We start from the raw sequence: 25,178 nt of genomic DNA, 5'->3' as shown, positions 1-25,178 counted from the left end.
CAAAAATTCAAAGCCCAGTGATACCAAATGCCAGCGAATATGCAGAACAAAGGAAATTTGCATTCACTCCTGGCCAGGGTGTCATTTGGTACAACCACCTTGGAAAATAGTTTGGTGTGATCCAACGGAGACTGGCAATTCCAACTCCTAGGTGTGTTCTTTAGAGAAATTCATGCACACAGTCCCCAGGATATAGGGGTGCTCGTAGCCACAGTGTTCTGGTAACCAAAAACTGGTTCTGGTAACCAAATACTGGATGTTGACCAGTACTCCAATGGGTAGATGAATTTGTAGTATTTTATAGAATTTTATCCAGCTATGACAATGACTAACCTGGAGTGGCACGGGGGACTCACAGGCATGATGTTAAGCTAAGAAACAGAAAACTTACTGTGATCAACTCTGTATTGGTTACTCCTCCCCACCCCCCCCCCATATTCTTCCGTCATAGAAATTATGTTTGCAATTGGAGGGGCCAGAAATTCAAGTCAGTAATTTTTTTCCTGATGACAGGGGCCTTCTGTGTTGTGTTCATTGCTGTATCCTCAGTTCCTAGGACTGTGTCTAGCACATGATAAGCACTGTAAAAATGAATGAATTTTCAGTTGATAGGAGTGTTCCCAGAAATATCTAAGGATACAAGGCAGATTCTGGCTAGGATGCAGAATACCTTAACTCCTGTTACAACACAAAGCAAAATCCAGATAGTGTAATAATCACACTTATCCTTTGGATATTGGAATTTTCTGGTGCTGTGTAACACCTGACCCCCAAACCTAGTGGCATATATATATATCCATATCCAGTGGTTGGTTTTGCTATTGGCTCAGAACTAAACTGGAGCTCTTGGCTTCTCTGTGTGGCCTGGGCTTCCTCACAATGTAGTGGCTGGATTCCAAGGAGAAATTTCAAAAAAGAAAGGGAGCCAGACAGAAAATATATAACCTTTTATGACCTAGTCACAGAGCATCACTTATGTTGCATTCTCTTGTTCAAGGCAGTCATAAAATCCCATCCAGGTGTAAAAGGAGGGCAATAGACTTCACCTCTTAGAAGAGCACATGAGTCTAGAAATATTGCTGTGACCATCTTTGGAAAATATAATCTCATAGTGGGACCCAAGAGTGGCAGAAAGCCTTGTGGAATTCATTTCCAGAGAGAGGGGAGCCCATTGTAGGTGAGTGTAATGGTATAGCAGATTCTGGGGGCACGTGTCAGGTCTCAGATTGGGAAGTGGAAGAGAGGCCTTGCTGAAGACTGAGGAAGAAATGTACTGGCTAGAGAAGAAGCCAGAAGAAGTTATTGGCAACAATGGGGGCAAGCAAAATAAATGACCAATAAGCACGTGAAAAGATGACCAATACCATTAAACATTAGGAAATGAAAATCAAAACCGTAATGAGAATACCACTCCACGTCCAGTTGGTGGCTATAATTTAAAAAACAAACAAACCCGAGAATAATAGATGTTGACAAGGATGTGGGGAAAATGGAACCCAACATTGCCGGTTGAAATGTAAAATAGTGCATCCACTGTGGAAAACAGGTCAGTGGTTCCTCAAAAAGCTGAACATAGAATTACCATATGACCCAGCAATTCCACTACTGGGTATATACCCAAAGGAATTGAAAGCAGGAAGTCAAAGACTCACTTTCCACCAGTCTTCACAGCAGCATTACTCACAACAGCCAAAAGGAGGAAACAGCCCAAATGTCTATCAACAGATAACTAGATAAACAAAATACGGTCTATATAGAAAATGGAATATTATTCAGCCTTCCAAAGGGAAGAAGTCCTGATTCATACTACACATGGATGAACCTCGAATGCATTATGCTAAATAAGCCAGACATAAAAGGACAAATAATGTATGATTCCACATACATGAAGTATTTAGAATAGGTAAATTCATAGAGCAGGAAAGTAGATTAGAGATTACCAGTGGCTGTTAGGAGGAATGGGAGTTACTGCTTAGTGGTTGAGAATTTTGGTTGTGGTGATGAAAAAAATCCTGGAAATAGGTAGTGATGATGGCTGCACAGCCTTGTGAACATAATTCATGCCGCTGAATTGTATGCTTACGTGGTTAAAATGACAAAATGATAGTTTGCCGCAATTTTAACTTAATAACGTTAATATACCAAAAACCATTGAATTTTATCCTTTAAAATCAGTGAGTTTTATGGGATATGGATTGTATCCTAATAGAGCTCTTTTGTTTAAAAAAAAAACAAACAGATTGGGTCTGAAAGACTTGCAAGTACAACAGTAATTTGTTCAGTATAAAAATCTTCCCTATCCACCCCTCCCTGACTTTTGCTAAGAGAAGGAAAGTAGAGGCAGGACCGAAAAGCAGAACTTGTGCAGTCCTGCAATCTCTCACTGCCCGGAACTGTTGAATCCAAAGGTAACACTGCAGCCCACCTGCCTCCTGGCTCCAGGCTCAACCTTAAGACAAATAACTTAAACCCTAAGCAAACACAGAGGTAAGTTCATTCTTCAATCTTTGACTCATTTCCAGATCAACTCAACACTTAGTGAAATATGAATAATTGCATATTGACTTTGGGATACAGATGAAAGAGAGGTTTCTCATGATGTAGGAAAAACAGTGTTCTTCAATCCGCACACCGCTGTTCTACATGCAAAGTCTTATATACCAAAAAATACATGTATGTATATGTTTTACACATGTCGCATATATAGTATGTATAATATATGCAAAAGCAAAAATAAAAGGGGCCACCCACAATTGTATTTTAGAAAACAGCAAGAAACAACCTGTAGATGATCTGGATAGTGGAACTAGCAGGCAGAGAGTTTAAAATAACTATTGTAACTATTGTGCTCAAGGATTTAGAGGAGAAGAAAAGAATGGTTGAATCTCGGCAGAGAATTGGCCATTATAAAAATAAATAGAAAGTCTTGATCTGTATCTGAAGTTTAAATCTAGTACCTGAAATAAAAAATTATTAGGTATAACAGCAGAGTGAGTACTACAGAAGAACAGTGAACTTGAACACATGTCAGGGTAGAAATTATCTAAAACGAAGCTCAGAATGGGGGCCCCAGCTGGCTCAGTTGGTAGAGTGTGCAACTCTTGATCTCAGGGTTGTGAGTTTAAGCCCCACATTGGGCGTGAAGCCTACTTAAAATTAATATATATGTAGAGTAAACAAAATTTTTTGAGTGAAACTTGGAGAGACTGAGAAAACCACTGGGCAGAACGTTAATGACCTATGTAATACAGTATCAGGCAGTCTGTTTTATTGGTAATCAGAGTCCTTGAAGGAAAGGAGACAGAATGGAGTAGACAAAAAATATTTGAAGAAAAATGACCAAGCTTTTCCAAATGTATTGAAAAACAAGGATCCAGAAATCCAAGAAACTCTGTGAACCCTAAACAGAATAAATAGCAGAAGACCACACCTAGACCCATCATAGATAAGCTTCTGAAAACTAAATACAAAGAGAAAAATTTTAAAGCAGCTAAAAAGACTCAGGCCATACAGGAAAACAATGTATCTGTATGGTTGTGAGGAGATGTTAAATATATGGCAATCAGAGCAAAAAGGCAGAGAATATCTTTGCCCTCTTCACGTAGACCAGTGGTTCTTAAATGGTATCAATTCCACTCCCCACCCCCATGAGGAATTTCACAACTGCAATGTCCAGAGGCCTGTTTGGTCCTCATGAGTAGGGGATGCTATTAGCATCTAGGGCTAGGAATGCTGCTAAACATTCCATAACCCTCCAAAACAAGGAATTACCCAGCCCAGATGTCAATGCCACTGTTAAGAAACCGTTATGAGGTAAAGATTTCTTAGAACCCAGGGGCACCTGGGTGGCTCAGTTGGTTAAGTGTCTGTCTTCGGCTCAGGTCGTGATCCCAGAGTCCTGGGATCGAGCCCCACATTGGGGTCCCTGCTCGGCCGGAGGCCTGCTTCTCCCTTTCCCTTCCCCCCATCCCCCCCACTTGTGATCTCTCTCTCTCTCTCTCTGTTGAATAAAGTCTTTAAAAAAAAAATTCTTAGAACCCAAAAAGCACTTAATCATAAAAGAAGAAAATTTTAAAAGTAGACTCCATCAGAATTAGAAAGTAATGCTAATTATAAAAAAATTTTTAAAAAAAGTAATGCTAATCAAAATGTTATGAAATGAAAGGCAGGGAGGGCATAGACAGGGGGAAAATATTTATAATACATGTATCAAATGAAGGGCTTCTGTCCAGAATATGTAAAGAATACATAAAGAACTTGGGACACCTGGGTGGCTCAGTAGGTTAAACATCTGCCTTCGGCTCAGGTCATGATCTCGGGGTCCTGGGATCGAGCCCCGAGTCAGGCTCCCTGCTCAGCGGGAAGTCTGCTTGTCCCTCTCTCTGCCCATGCTCATGCTCTCTGCCCTTGCTCATGCTCTCTCTCACTCTCTCTCTCAAATAAATAAATAAAATCTTAAAAAAAATAAAATGTTAAAAAAAAGAATATATAAAGAACTTTAAAAACTAAGCAAAGTACTTGGAGACAGATAACTTTACAAAGTATATGAATGGCCAATAAGCATGTGAAAACTTGCCCCCCATTATTAGTCATCAGAGAAATGCAAATTGGAACCACAGTAAGACACTGCTCCAAAGCTGCTAGAATTACTAAAATTTAAGAGCTAACAAAACCAAATGTGGAGATTGGAGCAAATAGATCTCTTAATGTGTTGCTGGTGGGATTATAAAATGGTATTTTGGAAAATCATTTGGCAATTTAAGTCAAATACACACTAATTGTGTGGTTTAGCAGTTCCAGTCCTAGGTGTTTACCCAAAAGAGCTGAAAATCTAGGTCCACAAAAAGACTTAATGCTTATAGCAGCTTTGTTTATGACAGCCAAAACCTGGAAATAGTCTAAATGTCTAGCAGGAGAATAGTAAACACCAGCATACTCCTATAATGGAATACTACTCAGCAGTATAAAGGGAAGAATGACCAATGCATGCAGCAATATGGATGAATCTCAAAAGCATATGTTGATTCTAGCCAGGTCATTTAGGCAAGAAAATGAAATAAAAGGCATCTAGATTGGAAGGGAAACACTAAAACTCTGTATCTGCAGATAACATGATCGGATATATAGAAAATCCTAAGGAATCCACTAAAATACTGTTAGAACTAATAAATGGGTTCACAGTTGCAGGATGCAAGATTAAAATTTCAAAAGCCTGTTCTGTTTTTATACATTTGCAAAGAACTATCTGAAAGTGAAAGTAAGAAAATTCCATTTTCAATAACATCAAAACGGGTACGATACTTAGGAATAAATTTAACAAAACAAGTGTAAAACATACTCTGAATACTATAAAACATTGTTTAAAGAAATTAAAGATGATCTAAATAAATGGAAGGATATCCAGTGTTCATGGATTGGAAGATTACATTTGATGGAGAGAGTCCTTATTAAAATAGTTTAATTTCAGAGAGTTTTAAGTACTATGAAGAGAATAAAGCAGTAATCAGGAAGAAGGATTTAGGTTACATAGTCAGGAAATGCCTTTCTGAGGAAGTCTCATCAGTGTCTCCCTTTCCTTTTTATATTTGTTTCTTTGAATTAGGATCAAATCCAGTCCACACGTTGAGACCGCTTGATAGGTCTCCTGAGTGTCTCTCTATAGATAACCCTTCCGTGTCTCTCTTCCTCTTGTTGTTTCTCATAATTCAGTTGTTCTGTAGAATTTCCTATGGTTTGATTGCTGACTGCATTCCTGTGTTACAGCTCCTAGGTTAACTTGGTCCCCTGTCCTTGGTTAACTTCCTGTGAAGTGGGGGTTGGGTCTGGAGGTTTGAGGAGATTCAGATTTGATTTTTTTTTTTTTTTTTGGCAACATTATGAGCTTGGATCTTGAACACTACCTCCCTATTTAATGATATTAAAGAATTGTTAATTTTTTAGGCATGATAATGGTAAGGTTATGGTTTATGTTCTAGAGATTATATTAGAAACATCAGTGGTTCAAATGAGAAGATGTCTAGGATTTGCTTCATGCTAATAAAAGATGAGGGGAAGTAGATGGGGTATAGATAAAACTCAGCTGGCCATGAATTCATTAAAACTGGGTGATGGGCATGGGGTAGGAGCATTATATTCTTCTGTCTACTTTTTGTACACTTTTGAGATTTTCCATAATTTAAAATTTTAAAACTATTATAATTTATTGCGATTAAAATGAACGGGACTCTCTCTAACCTATTTATGAGGATGCAGTAGCTATCAATTCACATTCACTTCTGTGATCCCCTTCTGTTCATTTAGATAGTCACTATTTTTCAAATCCTATTTTTACAATTTAGGTTAAACCATCTGAAATTCCCAGTTTTTGGTAGGGTGAAAATACCCACATATTGGCAGTTGACTTTGTTCCAGTCTGATGCGTGGAAGTCAGCTACAGTGTCTGATATTTTCTACATGCTGCTGGTTCGTTGCCATGTCTCCCTTCTTTTCAAAGTCTGGCTACTAGTTAGCAAAGCTTTTATGATTGGATGGATGCCAGGTTTTAAAAAGCGTCATTAGGGGCGTCTGGGTGGCTCAGTTGGTTGAGCGACTGCCTTCGGCTCAGGTCATGACCCTGGAGTCCCGGGATCGAGTCCCACATCGGGCTCCCTGCTTAGCAGGGAGTCTGCTTCTCCCTCAGACCCTCCCCCCTCTCATGCTCTCTCTCTATCTCATTCTCTCTCTCAAATAAATAAATAAAATCTTTTTTAAAAAAGCGTCATTAAATGGTTGTAGTAAACTTACTGTTGTTTTAAAGAAATTTAGGGGGAAAAAAGAGGGAGTTGGAGACAAGTATAAGTGCCTTAGGTACAGTCACCCTCAAGTAAAAATTAGCCTGTCGTATTCAAGTACAAAAGACCAGGCTAACTGGACCATGTTGGGGGAAGAGGGGAGGAGAGATGATAAAAGATGATGTCAGAGGTGGCCAGGGGCCAGATCGTGTAGGGTCTTGTAGAATTTTTAAATATGAGTTTAATGATCTGACTGCCATTCATAGATGTTATTCTAGCTGCTGTGTGAACATAGATTGTAGTGGAAGCAGGATGTCGGTTGAGTTGTGTAGTCCAGGCAAGAAGTCGAGGTTTGGTGGCTCAGACCCGGGTGGTGGCTGTGCTCCTGAGGGGATGCCCTGGGGGGGTTTCCAGAGGTGGCCCACTGGAGGGGTGACTTAAGTATGAAGTGTTTGAAAAATGCCTGGCACCTAGAAAGTGCTCAGTCATTGGTCTGTTACTATCACTGTTAAAATACTAAACAGCAGCTGTTTTCTGAGCCTGTGCTTATATTTCAGGCGCTATTCTAAAGTGCGTCACGCTTCTCAGCACATTTAATTGACTCGTTGTTTTGAGGTAGGTAGTTCATTATTCCCATTTTACAGGGGATGGACTTCTGCACCTCTGTGTCCGCCTTTGAAAGACACTTCTATAAGGTTCCTGTGCACAGTGACCCATTTCTCTCTCTCCTTTTCTTTTTCTTTTTTCTTTTTTTCTGAAGTAGGCTCCATACCCAGTGTGGAGCGCAGTGCGGGGCTTGAACTCACGACCCTGAGATCTAGACCTGATGAGCTGAGGTCAAGAGTCGGCAGATGCTTAACCGACTGAGCCACCCAGGCGCCCCCACAGTGACCCATTTCTAAAAGCCTATCTTATTCTACATCATCAGCCAAGAAGACATTACGCGTAACTAATATTAATGGTCCCTCGAGTCTACACTGGTCTTTCTTAGAGAACCAATTTCCAAACAGAAATAAAGTGTGTGGTGCCTGAGACAGCTTTGAGTCAGCACGCACCCTAAGTTAGCAGCATCCTCTGAGCATAAGATTTGCAGACTTGGACAAAATTCAGCTATGGTCATCATTTCAACAATGGAGCTAATTTAAGCTTATTTCTGCAGTATGGGAAAGTCATTATGAAATAAAAGTGCACAAATTAGGAGAAAAGACAGTGTAAATCACTTTTCATCAGTTGCTGATGAGTTCAGCCAAATCCTGGAGGAATCAAAATAAGTCGTGTTCATAATTGCCTAGAAATGTTTTTAAACTTTCTCATTTGGGGGAACTCTTGAGGGGCTGGCTTTCCTGCCCCTGGCATTGTGTCAAGCAGAGACTGGAGGCAGCAGGGCAGATAAACATTCAAAGTTCCCTCCTCCCATAAATCATGTTTTCGGAGAACTGTGAACATGGAATAGCTGGAGAACTTCTGATTTGTAGGAAGTCCCTGTCCAGAGTCCAGCTTCTTTTGTGGGTGTTAGAGCATCCGTCCCAGAACTAATCAGAGTCCTATTGCTTTTTCCCTTTGTCCCAGTGGTGAGCGCCTTCTTTCCGCGGATGTGGCCTGCCGTTTGACGATGACCTCTCATCCTATCTCGCTTCCTGCCCCTTTTGTTTTCCAGCAGCCCTCTTGCAGTGGGAACGTGTTTGGGTCTGGAAACACTGGAAGAGGGGGAGGTTTCTTCAGTGGCCTTGGAGGGAAACCCAGCCAGGATGCAGCCAACAAAAACCCATTCAGCTCGGCCAGCGGGGGCTTTGGATCGGCAGCCACCCCAAGTAAGTTGAGACCGTTTTCCCAGTCCCTTGGCCCCATAATGCCATTGTCATCCCTGTGGTGCGAGCAGAGCTTTGGTGACAAGTGTAGAAAGGAAAGAGGGGGTTTAGAAGGCCTGTTTAATATACGGATCAAAGCAGTGTGATCTGTTTTGATTTTGATTTTTGGTTTTTTAATGAGATGTCCTATATAATCATGAAAAGACATCAGAGTTGCAGGGTGAGTGTCTGTGCACTGAGCTCCTCCCCTCTTCTCTCCCAAGGCCCACATCGCTCTGTTTCTTAGGGTTGAAATGAAGTGAATGCAAGCGGACAGGCATAAATGAGAGCAGCAGAGCAAGCTGGGTGTGCTTGGAGAAGGGGCATCTGGATTTTCGTTGTGTAGTACTCTCTCTGAATTTGCGTTAAAATTCAGCTGCCACAGAGAAATGTTACCCAAAACTCAGAGCCTTCGTTATTTCTCATCTCTCACATTTCAGATGAAGCTGTATCATTCTGGCACTTTTTTCTCCAGCTAATTTTTCAAATTCTTTGTTGATCTGTCTGTTCGTGGTTAGAAATGAAAGAAATTTGTTTTTTTTTTTAAATCTGAAAAAAATAAAAAATCCTGCTGCAGATGGAGGCTGAGATGGGAAGTTGGGGGCCTGTCATCTTCATCTCTGCTTCCCTCCTTTACCACGCTGCACACGGAGCATCTCTCATCTGCTGTGCTAACACAAGATCCTCGAGAATCGGGAGCTAATGTTCTCAGACAGGACAGATACTCCCTTCACGTTAAGGCTCATGCAGTTCCAAGCAGAGTTCTCTGTCCTGAGTCTCCAGAGTCACTGATCAGTTGTTTTGATGTCACTGTCCACCTAAGTAACACAGAAGAAAAGATTAGAGTCAAGAGACACAGACCTCTTCACTTGTGAAATTATATGAGCAGAAATTTTTGTTCTTTAGCTCTCAGTCTTCCGGGAGAAATTTAGAATCCTAGAATGAGGGACACCTGGGTGGCTCAGTTGGTTAAGCATCTGCCTTCAGCTCAGGTCATGATCCCAGGGTCCTGGGATCGAGTCCCGTGTCAGGCTCCCTGCTGAGCAGGGAGCCTGCCTCTCCCTCTCCTGCTCTCCCTGTTTGTGCGCCCTCTGTCAAATAAATAAATAAAATCTTAAAAAAAAAAAAAGAATCCTAGAATGAAGGGATCCTAGAAACTGAGTCTAGTAGTTTTCAAAACACTTTCTGCAGATGAACTTCTAAGCAGAATCCTGATGCGTAAAACAGGTAAAAATAGGTCTGCTTGGAAGTGTAGGGGTCAAGAACCAGAGATGCTGGGTGGTTTCCCCATCTACCCGCACCCAGCTCTCAGCATGGAACCGCAGGGCTCCATAGCACATACTTGGACAACAGGATCCTTGTGTGGCATTCTCTCCATTTTCCACTGAGGAATCAAGCCCGGAATGGTGAGGTGATTTTAAGTCACAGCGCCGGAAAGTGGCAGATCTAGGACTCTGCTAGTGCATATGTAGCCTACGGAACAGCATCTGGCGCAGAAGCAGCATTTGGTAACATGCTACTTAGAAACGTGGGTTTCTCCCGTAGGTAGGTTACCATCTGTGAGATTGTGTTACTAACCAGTTTTGTTGAAACTTAAGTGTGTCATATCCTTGTAAAATCCCCTTTCCTCCTGGCTGATTCATCTCCTAGGCCCTGGCTCTTACCTGTCAAAGAATTGCCTTCTCTTGGTGGGGGACTGACGATGGTTTGCCCTGGCTCGTGAGAGCTGGCTGTGCACACCTCTCCAAATCTGCCTCCGGTGACCTCATGTCGGGCAGCCTGAACTCTGCCGTTATGCGAGTGTGTGCCCCATGGGAATTGGACGACAGGGCAAGTCAGCACTGCCCTCCTGCACCCCCAGTCCGTTGTTCACTGGCACACTGTTTTTCCAATTCTTTAATTCTGGTTTAAAATTAAACCAGAGGGGCGCCTGGGTGGCTCAGTCGTTAAGCATCTGCCTTTGGCTCAGGTCATGATCCCAGGGTCCTGGGATCAAGTCCCACATCGGGCTCCCTGCTCCGCGGGAAGCCTGCTTCTCCCTCTCCCACTCCCCCTGCTTGTGTTCCCTCTCTCGCTGTCTCTCTCTGTCAAATAAATAAATAAAACCTTTAAATAAATAAGTAAATAAATAAATAAATAAAATTAAACCAGATATTTTTATAGGATTATTCCAGATTCTTGATACCAGACACCTGCTGGTCTTCATTTTCCTAAACATTGGTTTTTTATAAATCATCAGTTTACTTTTATGGTAAGAGAAGTTTCAGGTACAGAAGACTTAAACATTCTTTTGTTTTGAAAACTGAAGGTATGATTCGATAGTGAAAGGGACAGGAGCCTCTGTAGTGCAGAGGACCAGGTGCAGGAGAAGGGCAGGAACGGTGGAGGAGAAGGAGGAGAAGGAGCTAGAGGTCATCTGGGGACAGGCGTTGTCCTCACCAGAACTAAGGATGCTTTCTGCAAACCACTGGGGACAGCCTCTTTCTCTTCGGGTAAATCTGCAATATTTGACACTTTGAGCACAACATCTTTCCTGCGCTGGATAGACCGACTCTCCTGGTTCTCTTCCTGCCTCTCAAACGGTTCCTTCTCTACTGCTTCTCTCTGGCCTTGCAGGCATGTCCCCATTGTCATCTGGGTTATCACAGTAGTTTCCAGACTCCCCTCCCTGCTTCCAGCCTCCTCCCCTGGCATGTGGACATTCACGCCAAGCTGAGTGTTTTTAACTCTGCTTTGCTTTTGCCTCTCTCCCTACGTAAAGCCCCCGGCAGCTTCCCACCGACGTGAAGCCAGCTCCTCCGCTTGGAAGTCTGGGCCCTCTGTGAGCCGCCCCGCACACTTTTCTGTTCCCCCAGCATGCTCCCTCTGCGTTGGCCAGTTTGTCTGCTGGCCATCCTTCGTACACACGCCGCTCCTCTCTCCCCGCTTCAGTGCCAGGGCTCCCCTGCTCCCTCTACTCCACCCGCCGAACCTACCCTTCCTTTAAGGGTGACTGTAAGTCTACGCCTGCATCTGGAATCCGGCAGCCGTCGTGTTCCATTCCTTCATGTGACATCAGGTGGAAGGGAACGGATCTTTATGGGCCACCTACTGTGCACCAGATGCTCTGTGTAGGTGGGGTGGCCGCTTCTTACAACAGGACTTTTAGATGTGACTGCCCCCATTTTACCAATAAGGAAATGGGCTCAGAGAAGGGACATGGACTTACAGAGGTAGCGGCCGTTAAGGAGGAGCCAGGGTTTAATCCGAGTGTGTGTGCAGGACTCTGACCACCCCCTTGCCTCCTGAGATCTTCCCGTAGCCTCGCAACGGGGCGCGGGTCCTCCCAGGTGTGTCTTGTCTGACAGCCCTCGGGCTCGCTCTCGGTGGCATCGAACATGCTGCCGTGCGGACGGAGGTCTGAGCACAGACTGAGCAGCCAGCAGGTTTCCCTTGTGACATGTGGGCTCCAGGCTGCCTGGTCCTGAAGCTGCCCTCTTCAGCCCTGAGAAGTCATTAGACCTCTGCCCTGACAGAGAAAGACAAGCCAGGAACACTGTTGCTGGGAGTTGGCATGTTCTTTATCCAGAAGCTCCCACCTCATAAAGGTTTCTGCGCTCTCTGCCCCCAGGGACTACCTGAGGTACACGGTTAACCCCTGGGGTCGCTTAAAATTCAGCACCACCCTACACTGTTACCTGGGACTTACTGCCTCCTCGAGTCTTGTCCTAAGGACACTGGTTAGAACCATCCTCAGCACATTCTTTCTGTTCAGAGATCTGAAAGACATACTTGCGTGAGGATAAAGAAGCTATTTGAGGACAAGCTTGTGGGCCCACAAGGCTCCCTCTACAACTGTTCTTTAAGAAAATGTCTTGGAAAGTATCCTGGGCCAGAGCTTCTTGAGGAACCCCCTTCTCAGTGTGTGTTAAATTCTAATTAGTGACTTTAGACCCGCAGAATGACATGGGACCTAGTCTCTGTGATAGTGTTTATATCAAATTTATATCAGGTATAATTTAATTGAAGTAGGGTTGGACCCTGATGTTGGGTTAGGCAAGTGTTTTTTGCCAAATAAAAGACCCGGAGGACCCATGTCGTGCCAGCAGGGGGAAGCCCAGAGCAGACGCCGGTTGTCCCTAGACTCGCCACCTCGGAGAATAGAAGTCACCAGCCAGCTCTGTGAAGACAGGCTTTCTTCCAGCTGCCCTACCCACAACCGAAGAGGCATCTCCTACGATGACATAGTGTTCCAACAACCAAGATAACCCTCTTACTTGCCGTATTTTAAGAGCCAGGGACAGTGTTATTTTAGAGCTGTTGGGAGAGAACCGAGAAGCACGCTGTTGACCGTGGAAACAGAGAAGCAGACCTCGTTTAATGCCACTTTGCTTCAGAGTCGCTTGAATAAATCCTAAAACATTTCAACATGCAGAGCTCCTCTTGAGACTGCGAACGAAAACTGTTACAACTTGACTGGTTTAACTCTCAGGATCTTTGCAAAATGAAAAGGATTACATTTTCTGCCGCTGATCTGCTCTGTGTCTTATACTGAACACAAGTGGGATGTAGTAGGAGGAAGAGTTAAAGAAACAGAGGGGAAGTTCTATTTCCTGAGGATCCACCACCGGCCCAGCTAGGCACTCTGCACACGTCCGCTCATCTGATCCTCACAGCAGCCATGTGGACCCCCCCTCTCTAGCCTCGTTTTCTCTCAGAAGAAACTGGGACTTGGGAAGGTGAAGTCCTTGCCTCTGGCTATTAGGTGTCCTGAGCCAGGGCTGACTGCAGAACACCCGCGCATTCCACTGTAGCGCCCGTGAGCATCTTCAGACAGAGGCGTTTCAAGGAGGTGAAGGGGTGAAAGATGCCCGGAAACTTCCGTGTTCTCTGACTTCAGGCATTCCAGTCTCCCAGCATCGTCCCGGTAAAATCATTTCACCTCTGTATCTCAGATTTCTCCAAGAGGAGAGCTAGCCCCAGATCTCACACTTGAATTGATTTGCTATTTGGAATTTTTGCCGCGTTGATAACTAACAAAGTCAGAAAGTTGCAGCCCTCTGTTCCTGAGGTACCAAGTGAAGGAATGGCTGAGGAGCCCATTTTTCATCTCCAGCGTCGAGAATGTACTGCCCCTGAAAGAAGAAAATGTGGCCTCCAGGCTGGCGCACAGAAAACTCAGGCTGTTCGAGAGGACATTTTGGGGGCTCCTGGGTGGCTCAGTTGGTTGAGTGGCTGCCTTCAGCTCAGGTCATGATCCCAGGGTCCTGGGATCGAGCCCCGCGTCGGCCTCCTTCCTCAATGGGAGCCTGCTTCTCCCTCTCACTCTGCCTGCCGCTCTGCCTACTTGTGTTTTCTCTCTCTCTCTCTCTGTCAAATAAATAAATAAATAAAATCTTAAAAAAAAAATCTAAATATAAAATTTAGATCTAAATCTAAAAAAAAAAGAAAAGGACATTTTGTAGGCTCCCCCTACGAATCCCTCTACAAAAGGGAGATGGATAATCCCGTGGTACCGCATATGGGGGTGATGAAAAGGAGCTCGTGAACCCCTCCCGCCGTCAGTGTCTGGCACACTCCTAGCCGGCCTCTCAAACTGCTAGCAGGAGTTTCACAGAGCAGGTGACCATGTGGTGGCCTGGGGCTGTGTGTATTGGTGCCTAGAAATTCGAGGTGGTCATGTCCCTGAGATAAGGCTGTTCACTTCCTGGATCGTAGACCAAGAGCATTGCAACTGGAAGTATTGACAGTCGCATCTCACGCGGGGGTGGGGCTGGCAGCAGAGCAAGATGGGGGGCCTTGGGATTGACGGGTTAGTGGCGGACCACCTCTTCAAACAACTGGACTTTGAGAGTGACTTGCTCCCCTCCACTTCTCTCCATCACCTTCCCGGAGAGCACCTGATCGGTGTCGGGGAAGACCCGCCCGTGCAGATGCTTGCTCTTCTCACTTGGTGATGTGGCACGCACTCTCCATTACCCACTGGAGCTTATGCCTGTGCCTTTGGGCCTAGACCCCGTTTCGGGACAGCTTCTCCCTGCCTTCTTTGCGTGCAAATTTACTTTAATAAAACCCATCCAAACACAGTGGGGAAGTGTGAGTTGTCCCTCCCCTCTCCCCCCAAAAAAGGGTGAAAGAAAAATTCCTGCTAGTGTGCTGTTTGTGTTCCCAAGTGCTTCTGTATATATGGTTCTGGCTACTTATGTGTTACCGGTCAGATTTGCATTTCTTGTAACCGACAAAACAGTTCTTACCCGTCTTGGTTTTTAGGAGTTAGTTTCCTTTATTCGTTTCAGTCTTGGTGTGGCTTCAGTGTGTAGAGGGAGTGACCCACCTAGATAAGCATCTGAAAGGTCAAGGGCTTCACTGAACCGCTTAGGAAAAGGAAATCAGACTGGAAGTCTTGCTGCCTCTTAACGTCCTTCAGAACATCTCTAGCTCCCCTCAGATCAGAGTTAGGAGCATCATGGTTTTTCTTGTTTCGCTGCCATTCCCTGAGCAGATCGGGCAACAGCAGACATGTCCATCCTGACTATAAAAGCAGGAAGCTGGAAGCCATTAAGCTTGCTCCGGATTTGCTCCGACTTTTATTTTCTCTAGCTCGACAAAACGTGAAGTTGGTTTTCGTGTGAGGAGATGAATGAAACGGAGCCCTCTTCTTCAGAAGAAAACCGTCTCGTGGGAAGCTGGTAGATAGACCTGATACGTGTGGGAGCACAGACACGTTTCTGCAAAGGAGCCTCTTCACTGGGCCCTGCTGCAGCTCCCCTGTATGGTGTGCCCATAGAACCCGGAGCCTGGGCTCCCAGAGATTAAGAACTTGTCATCAACATGCAGGCAAATCACAGGAGGTGTTCACCACAGCTCGGCTCCCTTGAATTCCAGACTTGTCACTTGCTTCTCCTCAAACACCTAGTTGCAGTTTCTTTTCTGTTCAGAGTAGATAAGGACATTCTTCTACCTCTGATCTCCCTCAACATGTTCCCCCTTTCTTTAGATACCTCTAATCTATTCGGAAACAGTGGGGCCAAGACATTTGGTGGATTTGCCAGCTCATCGTTTGGAGAGCAGAAACCTGCCGGCACTTTCAGCTCTGGAGGAGGAAGTGTGGCATCCCAAGGCTTCGGGTTTTCTACTCCAAATAAAACAGGTACTCTGATACTCATTAGCTGTGGTTTATTTTTAGGTGTATATTACATATGTGTAGATACCTGGAAGGAGATGTCTCTAGGGTGGCTCTCAAGAGAGTAGGATTGGAGTATAGATGAAGTGACTTTTTCTCCCCAATTCATTTTTATATTTACTGAGCATCTACTGTGTTCCTAACACTGTTCTAGGTCTCCGAGACATGTTAAAAGCAAGAATGTAAATATTCAGCAAGTGCAGAGCATCCAAAGTTAAGGAACATACAAGACAGTGATAACTAAAATATAAACAGGAAAACACCAGAGTCAGAGAAGAGCTTGGGTCCCATTTGTGGTCATGGGCAAGACAGGTGGTCTGCTTAGTTTTTATGTCTTTTTGATTTGTCCTCTTTCTCAAGTCACTTTTTTTTTTTAACCTTTGAGCATAACATAAATAAATATATTACATATACGTGTCCGCATACAACATCCACTTATTGTAAGTACACAGCGCGGTTACTTCTCACGGGGAGAACACGCCAGTGGGATCAAGAGTAGAGAGCACCAGCAGCATTACTTTTTATCCCAGCATTACTTGTAAAGGATACATTTGGGAACAGTGTGACTTTTCTGTGATCATATACGACGTTTATAATTTCAGAATTTAAGGAACAATGCATGTTTTGGTACACAGACATATTTCATTTCTGTCAACTGCCTCTCTGTCCTCTTTCTGTCTCAGAGCTACAGAGGGTCTGCATTCCTGCCCCTGTTGTGTGGAAAATTGTGTGAAAAGACTTTTTTCCCCAAAAAATCACTGGCAGAGATGGTGAGGATGTTTGCAGAGAAAGGAGTTCTTTAAAGCAGATTCCCCATGGGGGAGCGGTCAGGATGCTTGTCCCTCGTGTGTTTGGGAGCCTTTGAAATTATGTGAGTTCCAGAGGAAGGACCCTCCTGAGGACCAGATGCGTAGGTGGCTCTGACTTAGGACCGCCCCACATTCCATGCCTGGAATCCCACCTTCTAGAACCTAAATTGCTGTGGTTTCCATGCACTGTGTTCCATTACGCAGACCTGTGGCTCGGGTGGCTTAGTCTTTGCCTTCCAGTTTTTGATTCTTCCTAGAATTTAAAATGCACTGGACATGAGCGTTGCAGCTTTATTTTGCCCCCAGCCTTCCTCACAGTGAAGAATTTAAAAATGAAAAGGTTACAAAGCTCTGGGGCCTAGCTAACAAAGAAAACATTTGACTAAGAAATTTTAATTCATTATTCATTGAGGCTTAATTTATTTTTTTTTTAAGGAACTGGATAATGGTTTGTTTTGTTTTTTGTTTTTGATTCATGTGGTTTTTTTATGTTCTTTATCCTGGAATCAGGTCCCAATTGACTTTGAGAATCTTATGCTTTTATTTTTTTTAGTCTTAGAGAAAATGTATCCTCCTCCCTTTCAGAATACTTTTCCTCTTTGATTGTTTGCCCCGTGAAATCCCTCAGACTGAAGACCGAGAGAGCTACAAGGGATGAATGAACCGGTAGCAACAAGGGTGACAGTGAGGGTGGAGGCAGCCCATGTCCCCTGTGCTTCCGGCACTTTGGCTCTCGCTGTAGGACTCGTGGCAGTTCTCCTGCTGTAGAAGGAGGTGCCACAGAGTCCTGAGCATAAGGAAAGGCTGCTTTAAATAAAGGAGTCATCCTTCCTGCCCAGGCAGTGCAAATGCCTAGGACATCACGATTGGCCTTTTGCTCGAATGACGATGTTAGATGGACCATTTTTGATGGGTCTTTGGAAAATTCCAGAAGTGTCCATCCTCCCTCAGTACAGTTGCCTTAGGAAATAGTAGTGCTGGAGATTACTTGTCGAGGGGGACAGAGGTGGGCCCACACCACCGTGCCCAGCCCATCGGGCTCACCCCAGTTGTGGTAGAGGGAGGCAGGCTGACTCATGCAGTTAGGTGGTAGGTGCTCTCTTGAGTCACTCAGCCCAGCGCTACCACAATCAGCTGGCTGAACTTGGGCAGATAACATTCTCGGAGCCTGTCCCTCACCTGCTAGGTAGGCTCCCCAGGTGGATGAGGGGGGGTTAAGGCAGAGTGTTGTACAGCAGCTGGTGCCATACCTGGCACGCAGGGGGCCCTCAGTAAGTCAGGTATTTTATTATCATTGAGAGCGAATTTCTCTTTCTTCTGGAGAAGAGAATCGTGAAAATGTAGCATCTAATAAAATCAGGTCCTTCCTAGCATCAGGAGTGGGTTGCCTGTCTCCAAAAAATAATACCAGAGTGACCATTTTCCTCCTGTTTCACTTAGCTATGACCCAGGTTTGTTGTTTGGGGGCATATTGTGTGTGTGTGTGTGTGTGTGTGTGTGTGTTGTGTATGTCAATGTAGTGTGTACGTGGGGTGTGTGTGTATATGTGGGGTGTGTATGTGAGGGTAGATGTGTATGCGTTGTGTGGCTGTGGTGTGTGTGCATGTGGGGGGAGGGGTGGCACACGTGTGTGTACGCATGTTTAATCTCCTCTCCCCTGTCCAGTTTACTTTCTGTATCATTGTGACTTCTCATTTTTCACTCGCCCTCCATCAAGAAGTTGGAGTAATATTGTGCGCAAGGCACCAGGTCCAGCTGCGTGTGTCTGGGAAGAAAGTGTAACTAGATCTGTGGTCGGTCGTAAATAATTCAACTGCAAGGGTTTTTTAGCACTTTTTTTTTTTTTCCAGTCTCTTATATTTGTAACCCGACAGTCTCCATTATCATGGCTTGGAATTTCACTCAAGGTTTGAAAATCTAGAATGTTAACCCAAACATGAGCCTTAGCAAGAAGTATCTTCACTAGCAATGATAATAAGCATGTGACTGAATCACAAGATAACAAATAACGAAAGAATTCAGCTAACAGCTTTTCCTACCCAGAGTCTGATCTTTCCTGATCCAGGTAGCAGAAGCTTGTGGTGTGATTATGCTTATGTAAGAAGGCCTGATTCGTGTCTCTGACAGCAGGACTCACTTTCCCCAAGGGGCGAGAATAGTGTCCCTGGCGCCCCTTTCCTTGTGCCGAAGCCACTGTCATTCCCTTTAGCACGTGGCTTCTTAAGCCAGTACTCATTTTAAGAAATACTCCTTTCTAGAGCACATTTCTTATACCAGTTTATTCCATTCTGTTCAGTGGACACTCACTGGGGGTCTCAGCTCATAGCCTAAAATGATGTACACAGAATCTTGGGGTTTGAGAACCCCCTCAGGAGCACAAGGAATAGTCAGAGAAGGGTGGCCAGGCTTCCCGCCCAGTGGGCATCTCTGCCAGTCCGAGGAGGCCATCTCGGCGCACCTGACCGTCAGCATGATGGCCTGCGTGTGTACCGGCCCCCCCGCCCCCTCTGCCCCTGTTCACGTGAGCAGCAGGGGACGTCAGGGGCTCTGGTGGCTCTCCTCAGGACTGCTTGATTGTTTTATCACATTTATCCAGCAGCCTTCCTCCAGAGAGCAAATTTGGTGTGCTTTTTTATTGAGGAGTAGCTCCTGACTGCACAGAGAAAGCATTTTGTAAGAAATTCTGTGCAGAGAGACTGTGGAGAGAGATGTGAGAGCCGTAAGGCTTTAAATAAATAAAAAGCCCCTGGCTGAGCAGCAGTGCCGTGCGCCTCTCCATCTCTTCTGTAACCCAGTTCATAGGTTCTCCCCGAGAGGAGACTTTGAGCCTCTGGCTTTATAATGTGTGTTTCCACACAGCTGGAAGCCTAGCCTGTGTCGTGATAGTGACAACATCTGTCATCTTTGACACCTGGGCCGGGATCGGAGTTTCCGAGAATGCTTTTTCAGTGAGGAGCCTCAGAACAGCGCAGTGGGGCTGGGAAGGGGTCAGAAATGCGCCAGGCTGGTTCTTGGTTCTTGGTGATAATCTGATGCCATGAGACTGGGAGCAGACACTTCCAGCTTGCCCATGGGAGGGCTCGAGGGTCTCACAGACAAACACGGGATCTGCTGGGTTCTTAGGGCTCCAAGGAGCTCCCCTGGTGGACACGACCCCTCTGCTAGAAATGGAGGGGGTAGTTTGGTATTTAGAAAGGCTTTCGCCCCCAGTCACAGGTTTTTGAATTTGAATTTCTAACCTATTTCCCCTGTTTTCCTTCTTCTTTTGATTTGGTTTCTCACCGCTCATTGTCTTCTCTTCCTGTCTCCTTTCTTTTTCCCTGTTTGTTTGCCTCTGTTTTGCTCAGGTGGCTTCGGTGCTGCTCCAGTGTTTGGCAGCCCTCCTACTTTTGGGGGATCCCCTGGGTTTGGAGGGGTGCCAGCATTCGGTTCAGCCCCAGCCTTTACAAGCCCTCTGGGCTCGACGGGAGGCAAAGTGTTCGGAGAGGGTACTGCGGCTGCCAGCGCGGGAGGATTCGGGTAAGCCCCCCGGGGAGGGACCTGGGGACGGCCGAAAGCACAGGGCCCGGTACTCCTGGCTTGGAAAGACAGTTCTTGCGTTTTCCCTACTCTTGACTGAGCTGAGCCCCCCTCCCTCAAAATCCACGAACAAGTCAGTCCACGATGCCTCTTCCTCCCTGAGGAAGGCTCGCTTCTTCCAAGCCAGACTCTGTCAAGTGTGCGGGTGGGCACCAGCTGTGTTGCCATCGCCTGAAAACATAGAGTACTGGTTGGCAGGCCCCTGTTCTCCTGGTGGAACTACAGGATGAGTTAAGGAAAGTCCTGTCCTGGCTACTTTAGAGCCAGGCCTGCCCCTTGTGTGGTGACTTCTGTCAGGAGATTCAAGATGAATAGTTTTTGCCACATTCTTTCCTCTTGGGACTGTTGTGTTGTCAACCCATTGTCCTTGAGCAAACCACTCCTTGTGTCCCTTGTTCCACTTGTGACCCCCAGAGGGGGTATTTGGGTCACAGTCCCAGGGACACTGGACACTGACTGGGCCCCCCTGCACATTTCAGAGTCTCCGTGACTGTTCAGCTTTCAAAGCTGCTCTTACCGCCTCGTGCACATCCTCCCTTGAAAATGCCATATTAGGGATTGGCTTTTAAGGGCCCCAGAAATTCAGTCTGGTTGCCAAAACCTCAAGGCGAAAATAGCCTTCACCACACCACAAAGTCACGATAAAATGCCTGTGGTGATGACTACAAAGTGCCTCGTTCAGAGGACATATTAGCATCTGAAGTCACCGTCTGGTGGACCTGGCCCTGGGCGCAGGACATGGGATGCGTAAAGCTCGAGACGCGGGGAGGGGGTGGGAGCTTTGTTTGGGGGAATGGTCAGGGTACTTAGGGTGAGTCTTGGCGAGGTGATAGCATCTTTATCTTGAAAGTAAACTGAAGTATGTTTTTACTCATACCCTTTCCCTCCCCATGAAAGATGCTGGTGAGGAAATGCTGGCAAGTTTCCAGAAAGTGAGCGAGTTGATAGATTTGCTTCCTGGATTTCATGTAGAGACTAATGGTTCTTTTAAGTTTCCCCCAGGAAACCCCAAGAATTAAAGTTAAGGAAAGCTTTTAAAGGAGAGTTGGGACCAACTTTTAACTAGCATTCTTGGCACGTTCCAGTGGACACTGATGTCTCCAGTGACCACCCAGCACAGAGTCCTGCAGAGTTGGAGGGTTTGGGTTGACTGGGAATCTTGAAGTTTATTTATTTGAAACCTGCCAGTTTCTTTACTAGTAGAAAAGTGTCATGTTCTGCCTTGGCGGGGGGAGCTCACCCACATAAATCCTGACTGGCTGGTTAGTTCCATTTTGTCAAAGACGGCTGACAAGTGCTGACTCGGTTATGAGAACTCCAGAAGAGCCCATCGCCTTTCCCCAGGCCCCTGATCTGCCCCTGACAGATGTCTGAGGAGCTCCTGCTGTTCTTGGGAAGCCTGGAGCAGGGGTAGGAATAGAGCAGGACCAGTCAGGACCGCTTCAAGAATCTGCTTCCAGAAGACCCCTCATCTTGTTCTGAAAAGTCAGTAGATCAAGATCCAGAGAGGAGCTGAAGACAAAAAACTGGGGGAAGAAGGTTGTCAATAAATGAGAAATGCTAAAATGATGGGATGAAATCCAAGAATTATTGGAGATAGAGCAAAAAGGGTAGTGCTGCTTGATTTCCAGATGTCCTGGAATTTCCAGACAGTGGAGTAAAGCCAATACCCTGGACTGGTTGGTTTTCGTATTGAGTTCCTGTCGTCTTCTTTCCCAAAGCTGAGATTTGCTCTGGGCTCTAGCCTGCTCTTTCTGAGAGGCCACTACTTTGAACCAAGCATGTCCCCTCGATTTGTGTGTGGCGGGCAGGCCAAGGCCTCCGGGCAGCAGGTGCCTGTGCGGCCATGCAAACCACCAACTGCTTTTTGCCTGGAACCTAGGTTTGGGAGCAGCAGCAACACCACATCCTTCGGCACCCTTGCAAGTCAGAATGCTCCGACTTTCGGATCACTGTCCCAACAGACCTCTGGTTTTGGGACCCAGAGCGGGGGATTCTCTGGCTTTGGATCAAGCGGAGGAGGTAGGTGACCAGACATGGTTCCCTCCCGTAGTCCCTCCTGCCTTCTCTTTAGTAAACACCTTCCCCCACCTCTGCACCCAAAGAAATGAATGATTTTTACCTGGCGATTCAGTTTAGTATTTTGAAGGCTGAAAGTGGGTGAAAGACAAAATGTTCTTCTTAGGCTTTAATTAGATGTGTAACGTTGTGCCATTTCTTACCAAAGAAAGACATAACTGCCTTGACTTTTCTCTCAAGACAAGAACCCAAAATAATAGTTGTCTTACTAGACCTTGGTTTTAAAAAAAATCCAAGGCGGCAAATGCCAACAATAAGCTGTAGAGACTTGATGAAATGTCTTTGATTTGTTGCACCCTCGCTTCTTCAGATAGTGGAAGACGTATATTCTGCTTTTTGTCCCTACAACACATTTATGAGGCACAGAAGCCTGGCATCGTTGTTGTTTTACAAGTGAAGACAAAAACCCCATGGGGCCCATTTGCGCAAAGGGCCAGAGAATGAGCCACAGAGCCGGGCCTAGAACCCAAGTGTCTTGCTTCTCCCAAGAAGCAGCAAGTGGATGAAAAGAGAAAAATATGATTTCGTAATGAAGGGGGTCCATGTGGCCCCGGGGCAGCTGAGCGGGAGGTGCCGTGCCAGGGACCCACTGCTCACAGTGGGTGCCGGGGAGGGAAGAACCCTGAAATGCCAACAAGGCCCCTCACCTTCCCTGTGCCACCCAGCGGGGCTCTCCATGGGGAGTGAAGGGAGGGACACGGTGGGGCCTGGGGCACCCCTCCGCCTCTCGAGAGTGTGCGTGCTCACTTCCCTCCGCCCTTCCCATCTTTTTCAGGATTCAGCTTTGGATCATCCAACTCGTAAGTACCCACCTCCAGTTTCCAGTCATTAAATAAGGAGGGAGGAGTGTGTGGTATGTGAAAACACTACACTACTAACTTCTGCGCTGTTTGTACATTTGATCTGTTTTTCCTGTTTTATAAGCTTGTCCTGGAAGCATGGGGTTCAGCGGCAGGTTTTGGGTTTCGTGGACCTGCTGATCTTGGCAGGACTATAGCAGGAGGTGCCCAGCCTGGCCTCCTCGAGGGCCACGCGTAAGAGAGAGGAGTGTGCCTTCTGATGAACAAAGACTGGAGGGCGGGACCCGAGAGATGCTGTTCCTTAGTTCCCTGTTAGTGTCTCAGAAGCTTCGCTTCGTGCTCCCTGCAGGCCTCCAGGCCCATCACCAAGTCTTACATTTTGATCCTCACTCTGTGCTGCTGTGTGGAATTGCATGACATTAAATTTTCAGAGTCCCGAACTTGGCCCACGGGCAGTCGCATAAGCCCCGAAGCCCTTCCTCAGAGCATCGCTGATCTGCCTGTCTCCCGGCGCTTCCTTGCAGGTCTGTCCAGGGCTTTGGTGGCTGGAGAAGCTGAGTGGGCGTCGGTGTTCCTTTCAGTTCCCGTGACCAACTACATTCTCAGCTCCTCTTCGCTGAGCCACACTGGAGCAGTCCTTTCCCGTGAACATTTGCGCTAAAACACACACCCAGAAAGAAACAGCAGAAACCAAAACTCTATAGAGATGCTTGATTGCTTGTTTGTTTTATTTTCGATTTCGTGTTGGTTGTCGTGCCCCCCCCACCCCCACTGTCGGTCCCCCACTATTAAACTCTGGTCTGTTTCCATGCTGAATGTATGTGGGTTATGTCAGGTCACAGCCTGGCAGAGAGGTTTCCTCATCGCTGTGGCTCTGAGAAACCTTCCTGGCCTTCCGCCAGCCAGCAGTGTCTGTCTTCAAGGATGGCACCAGAAGTTAGCAACGCAGGAGATGGATGCACGCAGAGGGTGGGCAGGAGCTTCTCCCGTGACCCGCTCTCCCCTGCCTACGCCCTTGCCCAGGGAAGAGGTTGAGTGCTGGCCAGCTACCTTTTTGAGGCCATAACTTGGTATCTCCTTTTCGTGCCCTTGCTGCTGTTGGGTATCAGGACCCTTGAGGCACCAGCCTTGTGATTGGGTGGAGGGCCAGGAACTCCCTCACGCAGGCAAGAGCTGAGTTTCAGAAGAGCTCGTGGCACCTTAAATTGAAATACAGGTGGCCCTGAGACGAGCATGGGAAAGAGGCAAGTGGGCGCTGATGACAGGGACGCTGCCCTTGGACCAGCCCCGTCAGCTCGTCTGCTTGGTTTGGCTCTGGGGGCTGTGTGTCCCATGGCTGATTTCTTCGACTCTGGAGAGGCGTGATGGAGAAGAGCGACTTTATCTCCAGTGACCGTGACACTGGTCACCATACCTGGCCCGCTGCCTGTGAACCGCAGTGCAGATAACCCTGGGGCAGGCCTGGAGCCGAGCCAACACCACAGTCACGTGCTTGCCGGCGTGGCGGAGGGACCCCAACTTCAGTCTTATCAAAGCACGTGAAGTGCAGTAGCTTTCAGGTCTGGGCATGTTTCACTTCTTGGGCCTGTGGTGTCCTAGGCAGTTGCCGACAAACAAGGACTGCCTCACATCCGTCGGGCAGGGATGCGACCATGCATTGGCTCGGGTCGTGGCAGGGGAGGGTCAGGAAGGGTTGTTTGGAGTTTTACATATTGGAAAGTTCTATTTTAAAAAGTTTTAATAAAAGTTTTCCATGTGACTATATCTGTCCCGTGACAGTGTGGTCTCACTGGTTCCGTAGGGGCAGGTGGGCGTGGGGGTGGGACCCCTGTGCCACAGCCCGCTCTGTCGTCCTCCTCTGCGACACTGGCCTGGAGGTTCTGTGTGAAGTACAGGCCCTCGAGCCCCAGTCCTGCAGACCGTGGCTCGATAGTCCTGAAATTGGGCCCGGATGCCCCCAGGGCATTGGGCTCCCTGGTTCTTAGGCCCCTCAGAAGAGGAGTATCATCGTGTGGCACTGTTGGGTTTCAGGAACCCCAAACCAGGATTAGGTCCCCGGTGCGGCAGGAGAAAAGAGTAGGGGTCTGTCTGTGCCTCCTATCAGTCAGGGCATCTGCCTCTCAGAGAGCTTC

The 25,178-nt window shown here is 46.4% G+C and overlaps 1 protein-coding gene across 8 annotated transcripts in view; it reads left to right on the top strand.

Moving 5' to 3' along the window:
• The window catches only part of NUP214 (nucleoporin 214), a 101,618-nt gene extending 76,814 nt beyond the window's left edge, over positions 1 to 24,804 (top strand). For 7 of the 8 annotated variants that reach the window (XM_027614895.2, XM_027614898.2, XM_027614894.2 and 4 more), the window contains 6 exons: positions 8,428 to 8,581; positions 15,594 to 15,746; positions 19,936 to 20,107; positions 22,050 to 22,189; positions 23,022 to 23,046; positions 23,571 to 24,804. In XM_027614895.2, coding sequence (XP_027470696.2) covers positions 8,428 to 8,581; positions 15,594 to 15,746; positions 19,936 to 20,107; positions 22,050 to 22,189; positions 23,022 to 23,046; positions 23,571 to 23,604 — 678 coding nt within the window. In that variant the 3' untranslated portion in view covers positions 23,605 to 24,804. The remainder of the gene's footprint in view (positions 1 to 8,427; positions 8,582 to 15,593; positions 15,747 to 19,935; positions 20,108 to 22,049; positions 22,190 to 23,021; positions 23,047 to 23,570) is intronic. The other variant, XM_027614896.2, reaches the window with a different exon arrangement.
• Positions 24,805 to 25,178: the final 374 nt, after the last annotated feature.

Source organism: Zalophus californianus, chromosome 13, assembly GCF_009762305.2.
Source record: "Zalophus californianus isolate mZalCal1 chromosome 13, mZalCal1.pri.v2, whole genome shotgun sequence".
Taxonomy (NCBI): domain Eukaryota; kingdom Metazoa; phylum Chordata; class Mammalia; order Carnivora; family Otariidae; genus Zalophus; species Zalophus californianus.
This window is presented reverse-complemented; position numbering and strand designations above follow the sequence as displayed.